Source organism: Halichoerus grypus, chromosome 11 (genome assembly GCF_964656455.1).
Source record: "Halichoerus grypus chromosome 11, mHalGry1.hap1.1, whole genome shotgun sequence".
Lineage (NCBI taxonomy): Eukaryota > Metazoa > Chordata > Mammalia > Carnivora > Phocidae > Halichoerus > Halichoerus grypus.
In genome coordinates, this window is record NC_135722.1 from 87,882,061 (window position 1) to 87,889,707 (window position 7,647).

Below are 7,647 nucleotides of genomic sequence, written 5' to 3' on the forward strand. Positions count from 1 at the left end.
TCATCAACAAGAAACCATTGAGTAGATGGTATTTCGAAGTGCTTACTTCATTCACGAATTATTCCATTTAAGCTCATTGAATAACTATCGAATGTCCATAGACTGTGCTAGCAGCTGCGGTAGAGGAGTGAATAAAGCATGGTTCTACCGTTATGGAGAATTATTTGGAGTATTATTTAAATCAGAGCTTCCCAGCCCTTCAGCTTAGAATCAGGGAAGAAAGCGTGAGCTATTGACGGTGACCATCATACCATTCCTCTTAGGAATCTTGGCACATCATGGAGAGAAAAAGGAAACAGGCTTGCAGCTCCACTGAGCAAACTCCTGAGCTCATAGGGTAGGACTTGACCAAACTGTATTGAGGAACTCTGTTCTAAATAGTCTCAAACATTTAAAAAAAAAAAAAAAAAAAAAAAGGAAGTTGACCAATATTTGTCTTAAAATGTTTCAGGCAAATCTGACTTTAGAATATAAAATTTAATAACTGAGATGCAGCATATTAGAGTTTCCTCTGGACTGGAAGCAGGGAACCTTATGGTTTATGTTTTTAGTTGTCATCCTGCCACTGGTTAGTACACGACTTTGGCTATGTCATTAAAAGTTTCTGAATCTCCGTTCCTTCACTGGATAAATGAGAAAGTTGAATTGGTCCAGATTCTTTTTGATACTGAGTGATAATAGCAGTAAAGAAGATGCTTTAGGTAGTAGAGCGATGAATCTTTTTTATGGTTATTTATTTTTATATTTTATAAAAAACCATAAGTAGTCCTTCCAGCTTCTGCTTTCACAGATATTTTTGCTTAGCAGAAGGCAAAAATTTATTAAAGGAAAAGGAGAATTGATTTAAAGAGTAATACCAGATAAATCATAGTACAGGTCATAATTGGTTATCACAAGCATTTTTAAGTTTGTGTGCCACTGACTAAGGCCAGGAAACATTTGAATACATGCCCTCTTAAGTTCCTTCCATTTCGATCTCCCTGTAATTATTTTCCCTCTTTATATCTAAGCAATATGGTCTCTTGGCGGAAAGTTTCTGTTGAAAATAGTGTTGAGGTATCCAGAATAAACTGTCAGCTTTTCTGAATGCTCAGTAATTCAGATTGTTTTGAATGGTCTTTCATATATAGTTAGCTCTTCATGTGAGGCACCTAGTCCGCTGCTGCTGTAAACATCATTTCATTTTGTTTGTTTTTGATATGTTTCAGATCAGAGTGTTGACAGAAAGAATGTTCAAACATCTTCGGAAATGGTTTGTTGCTCACTTTTTGGGGCATTCTCGGCAAAGAGCAAGGCTGGTCTCCAAAGATGGAAGATGCAACATAGAGTTTGGCAACGTGGAGGCCCAGTCAAGGTTTATATTCTTTGTGGACATCTGGACAACTGTGCTTGACCTCAAATGGAGATACAAAATGACCATCTTCATTTCAACCTTCTTGGGGAGTTGGTTCTTCTTTGGTCTTCTGTGGTATGCGGTAGCCTACATCCACAAAGATCTCCCTGAGTTCCATCCTTCTGTCAACCACACCCCTTGTGTGGAGAACATTAATGGCTTGACCTCAGCTTTTCTGTTTTCTCTGGAAACACAAGTGACCATTGGATATGGATTCAGGTGTGTAACAGAACAATGTGGCACTGCCATTTTTCTTCTTATCTTCCAGTCTATACTTGGAGTCATCATCAATTCTTTCATGTGTGGTGCCATTCTAGCCAAGATCTCCAGACCCAAAAAACGTGCCAAGACCATTACATTCAGCAAGAACGCAGTGATCAGTAAGCGGGGCGGGAAGCTTTGTCTCCTAATCCGAGTGGTTAATCTTAGGAAGAGCCTCCTTATTGGGAGTCACATATATGGGAAGCTCCTGAGGACCACAGTCACTCCTGAAGGAGAGACTATTATTTTGGACCAGATCAATATCAACTTTGTAGTTGATGCAGGGAATGAAAATTTATTCTTCATCTCCCCATTGACAATTTACCATGTCATTGATCAAAACAGCCCCTTCTTCCACATGGCAGCAGAAACCCTTCCCCAGCAAGACTTTGAATTAGTAGTGTTTTTAGATGGCACAGTGGAATCAACCAGTGCTACCTGCCAAGTCCGAACATCCTATGTCCCAGAAGAGGTGCTCTGGGGCTACCGTTTTGCTCCCATGGTATCCAAGACTAAGGAAGGGAAATACCGAGTGGATTTCCATAACTTTAGTAAGACTGTGGAAGTGGAGACCCCTCATTGTGCCTTGTGCCTTTACAATGAGAAAGACGCTAGAGCCAGGATGAAGAGAGGCTATGACAATCCCAACTTCAACTTGTCAGAAGTCAATGAAACAGATGACACCAAAATGTGACAGTGGTTTTTCAACAGGAGTAAAGCAAAGTCTTAAAGATACCTAGTGACTAGAAGTATTAGGAAGCAATCAACAATTTGAGGATATGAAATTAGGACAAGAGCCTTCAACGTCTATCAGCACCATGCCCCTGAATCCCACAGCCACGATCTTACAAGACAGGTAGCTCTACAAGGCAACTGCATTAGAACATGCAATATTCTTACAGGAAATAGCAGTATGGAAGCCATAGTAGTTCACTTGGAATCTTGAATATGATTATTTGAAATCATGCAGTGTTGATAGAAACAAAATCATCAAAAGTTTCACGGACAGGCCAAATGAGATCTTAAAAGTCTCCTTGAAGAAGTTATGAGCTTTAGATAGGATCAGGGAAAAACCATATTCTCATTTTTAGTCTACTGATAAGAAATAAGCCACTTTTAACATTGGTTTTTATCAAGGGAAAAATGGTCTCCCTTAGAGAGCCATTTTTGGTTGGTTGGAGGAGATGAACTAATCAGAGACAGTAAGAAAAGATTGGTAGGCACTCCAAGAACATTTGTGAGGCTCTGAGCTTCTCCAGCCCTGGTTGTTGGAGCTTTCGTCTTAGTCTGGGTCATGCTGTGTTTCCTGAAGAGCAAGGGAAGGCTCAAGCCACGGACCTTGCATCTCTATGTATCCAATGTGGAGAGGAACACCGAGCTCAACCTGCTTTATGGCACATCCAGACACTGCAGCCCAAGTTGGGTTTTGGCCCAAATGATCTCATGTGGTACATTTAGAGGCTAAATCACCACTCTAGAATCTCAATGAATACTTTCCTGAAGAAAGAATGCTTGATTTGAACATGGTGGTGATATTTCTTCCAATTTGTGTTAGGTGGGATAAAGGGCTACAAATCTGTTAAAAGAATATTTCCTGATCTTCCAAGAAGGCAGTGAAGAGTTTAAAGGCACAATGTCAGTTTAGAAGGGACAATACTGCTAGTGCTTCTGAGAAAAAAAGTATCTTGTGTTTTTCTGCCTTGAGTTTGTACTGAAATGCTGTTTCTAAAGAAGACTTGTGGAAAGGAAAGGGATGGTCTGTGACCCCCTCAGGGAGGCAAACATGAGGTGTGTTTTTCTCTGAGGGCCAACACTGCACCTTCCTCAAAGGGACCAACTTAATACAAGGATTGATCTCTAGGGAAGGGTTTTACTCTGAATGTCTCATTAGGTCCTCCACCTCTATTATTTTGAATCTATCCTGGGAGGAATGGGACTCAAAGCTCCTTAGGAATCAAAATGTTTTCAGTGTGTTGATTCATATATTAAATCTCTGAAACTGCACACATGCTTTCCAAAAGTGTCAGTTATTGTGTGTTAACTGTAACAGACCGAACAGGTGACATCCCTCTTGCTGAGGGTGGACTTTCTCCTGGGCGATGTGGGAGGGGTGGGAAGATGGCAAATAAGACCATATGTTGTCGGGACACCAGCTTACCCTGGGGGAAAAGACCCTGTGGTTACAGACATGCCTCTTCCCTGTACCACTCCTGATGATCACTCCAACGTGTCTTGGACACACAAAGTGGTGGTTGTGGCAGTTTTCACTGGGGATGGTTCTGTTTTCCCAGGCCTGGGCATGAGTTTGTTCAGATTCAGACACACGCTCTGGTCCTTCTGACCGAGATCAGTACGAAGTCTGACGGGCTAAGAGTTGTGCACTTTGTCAGTGGCCGTAACACTGGACGCAACTGGCCCACACGGGAGATTAGTCTGTGCCTATACGTGTGCCGGCACCGCAATTTGATCTATTGACAAAGCTCAAGGAAATGAGGTATGAAAAGCTTGAGGAAGCCAGAATTCTCTGGTGGCCCACTGTCATAAGGTTTTATGACTCTGTAGTCCCTTCATAAACTGGAGGGTCAGAACACATTCCTTCTGGTCTGTTCTGCTCATTAACAGCATGCTCGGGGATTGCTGGAAGTGAAATGATCTTATAAAATCTACTCCTTTTGATGGTTAAGAGAGCTGAAAAACTGGAATCCTTCTGGGTTATTCGGTGGAAATCTGTGCTTTCAAATATTCCTTTATTAGGATTAAGGCATTCTGCTATCTGGCGTCTCTTTCTTCATGCAAATTCCCATCGAACCTCTAGCAACCATTAATATACTTACATCCAATAAAGCCCTGAGGAAATGAGGGTCAGCAGGTACCTTTTAATAATCCTAAGGAGTGGCCGGAACCCAAAAGCAGCATAAAAAACCTGGACGTTTAAAAAGAGGGGGTGACCAAAGGCATAGGAAGCTCAGTGAGTAAAGAAAATAAATGGGAAATAGAAGGTTCCAGAAGGCTAACTTGCCTAAAGGTTAATGCCAATGCTAAGGGCAGGCTTTTTATTCCAATGAAGTAACGTTGTTCCCAGTAGGACCTGACCATATTAGTACTGTAATTGCTCAGGTGCGCCATATTGTTATATTTACTTAATTATCTATCCTTTCTGAAAGCAATTCAGTATTTTTTATTCCTTCCAAGAAAAACTGCATCCCATGATGCTGTACCATATTCAGAGTTTTCCTTGGCACCGACTCCCCTTGAAGTGCCTAATTTAGCTCTGTTGCTATGAGGGTTTTGATTTGGAGAGTCCCAACCTGGTCTAATCTCCCAGGACTTAGGTCGACTCTGGTGCCAATATTCAGATTTAAGATTTGGGAGATGGTCTAAAAATTTATTCCACAAGAGAGAAAGTGTGGAAGGAAAAGATCCTCTCTCTAAGCTGCCAGATCTAAGAAGTGAGATGATCAGAGTGTCTGTTTCCATGGCTAATGGGTGTGTCACAGGACAGCAAAGAACTTTCCTGGTGGACTGTGTGGATAGTTGAGGAGGTGCCTTCCTTGGAGATTTTTCACAAAATGGGACATGGCTTCTCCGCGGGGTGGTTTGGTGAATAGCGTGGGGGATCTTCCCCAATCTAGAACAAACGTGAAAACCTCTGATGCAAAGAATGCAAATGAGCCCCTGACCCCACCCCTGGGCCGTTGTTGTCTGCCCTTACAGGAAGTGCATGTCAATCAAAGCTTGACAGGGGAGATAGAGCATTTTATTTTGGAAGCCAGAAGTTTGAGAACAATGACTGGAATTTCCTCTTTCTGTCCAGCAAGGGCTGTTTGTCACTGGGGAGATAAAAGTCCAGGGGTAGGGAATAAAGGTTATCGGGAACAGCGCAACACAGAGCCGTGGGGGGGAGGGGGGGGCGGGCTGCAGCGGGAGGAGGGGTTATGGAGGAAATCTATTTCAATGCCTGTCATTGAGTTTCCATTAAAAGAACATTCAGTTAGGAATTCAAAAATAATTTAATCTCCCCAGCCAGATGCACCCAGCTGGACTCCTTGGAGCCGAGCCCTGCAGACAGGGAGATCTGCACCGGGGGCTGCAGGGGCTAGGAACTCCTGCATCTCCAACCGATGCAACCTTGACTGCCCTGGGTGTCGTGGAAGGTGTGGGCATCTTTCAGGTTCGTGAGACACCCCAAGACCTGCGCTCTAGCAGAAGAAACTTAATGCCAGGGGCTACTTACTGAGTTTTTACTAGGTTTTAGGTTCTGTTTTAAGCATTTCATATACATTATTTAATTTCCCCAATGCTTCTATGAGGTACTATTTTTACATTTATTTTTCACTTGAGGTAGCTCAGGTAAGAAACTTGTCCAGAGTTACTAGCTAGTAAATGGCAAGGCTGGGATTCAAACTCCGATCTGTCTTGAAAGCCCACGTGTTTAAAATGGTTCAAGTCTGCATCCTACCATGGGCCCCCCTCTGAGAGGACCCACCAGGGCCATCAGACGTTTACCATAAACCCAAGGAGAACTGGCACATATTTCTGGTCCTGTCTTACACTTTGGGAGAAGCCCCTCATTGCTCAGCACAAGGTGGAGCTTCTGGTTAGAGCTTAATAAACCTCTCTGGACTTACATGTTCTAGGAAGTGGTAGTGCTTAACCAGGGCCTCTGGATAATCGGCTAGGTCAGCATCTGGAAATACCGTGGCTATCCTGAAGATCTGCCTAGACTGTTGGTGCAAACTCTCTTCCTACATCTACATATATGCTAATTATACATGTATACGTGTTGTTTTATTTTGATCTCTGAGTAGTCTTTCACAAGAGGTAGAGAGAGATGTTATTTCCATTTTGACAGCTGGGGACATGGAGGCTCGGACAGTGTCTCCATTCTCCATTCACCTCTGTGTTTCTGGCACCAACACTGTGTCTCACGTGGCCAATAAGTGGTTTTTGAATCAGTAAATGGATGAATGAGGGATTTGCTCGAGTCAGTATGGTTCGGAGTGGATTTGAAGCAATATCCATCCAAAGGACTTTTGACAAGCTACCTCATTCACTAGCAGAGGGGCCTTGACAGAGGACTTCATTTCATCTATGATGACATTTTTATGATGTGTAAAATGGAGCTTTGAAATGGACTTAAGGGGAGAATTAAATGAAATAATAGATGAAGAATCCCTTTATAGAAAGTAAATGATTATTGACGTGGCAAAACAAAGTGGGAGCATGGGTTTGGAGCCGAGGGCCTGCAGGGGCGAAGAGCACAGAAAGCAGAGGCCTGGGAGGGGCTGTGACAGAGACCAGAGGAGGCCTCCAGAAATAAGCAAAAGGTCTGAGGCTTCCTGGATATTGGCTAGGCTGTGAGTTGGGGAAATCTGAGTAGAATCCTGGGGCCTGGGACTTCATTTCAACCCAACAGATGCTCACTGGGGGCCTACTGTGAGCTTGGCACGGAGAGTGCAAGAATGAGGAAGGAAGGATGGTTTCTGCCAGGGCTGTAAAGGATCCCGAGGGGCTCCCACCAGCCTGGTGGGCCAGAGCTAAGTTGGAAGACTGCTGATTATGGAGAAAGTGATCTTCTCGCCTGATGCCATGTGCTTAGTGTAGTTTCCATAGGTGATATTGACATGATTGTTAACAATAGGACTATTGACTATAGTTTTAAAATTATTTGGGATTAAAAGAAGTCTTTATAACATGTACTACAAGGGATATGTAGTCAGCAAATGGTTTTAAAATTACTAGAAGTAGTTGTTCCCTCTGTGACATAGAGTTAGGCTCATTTGTCTCAGGTTTTTTTAACCAATTATTAGAGCTTGTTGATTGTTTCCCTTTTTTGATTTAACTGTTTTTGTAATTATGCAAAGAATTTATATGGTTTCAAAAATCATAGAATATAGAAAATTCATTGCTATTTGTGTTCCATCCCTACTCTCTCCCTCTTATGGAAAGGTAACCGTTCTTATTAGTTTATCACGCTACTGTTTCACTTGGAA

General features: G+C 42.6%; 1 protein-coding gene across 1 annotated transcript; it reads left to right on the forward strand.

Moving 5' to 3' along the window:
• The first annotated feature begins 1,214 nt into the window (after nt 1-1,214).
• KCNJ1 (potassium inwardly rectifying channel subfamily J member 1) lies at nt 1,215-2,362 on the forward strand. Its single transcript, XM_036086114.2, has one exon. It carries the CDS (start codon nt 1,230-1,232, stop codon nt 2,346-2,348), a length of 1,119 nt encoding a protein of 372 aa, XP_035942007.1. The 5' UTR covers nt 1,215-1,229; the 3' UTR covers nt 2,349-2,362.
• The last annotated feature ends 5,285 nt before the right edge of the window (nt 2,363-7,647 follow it).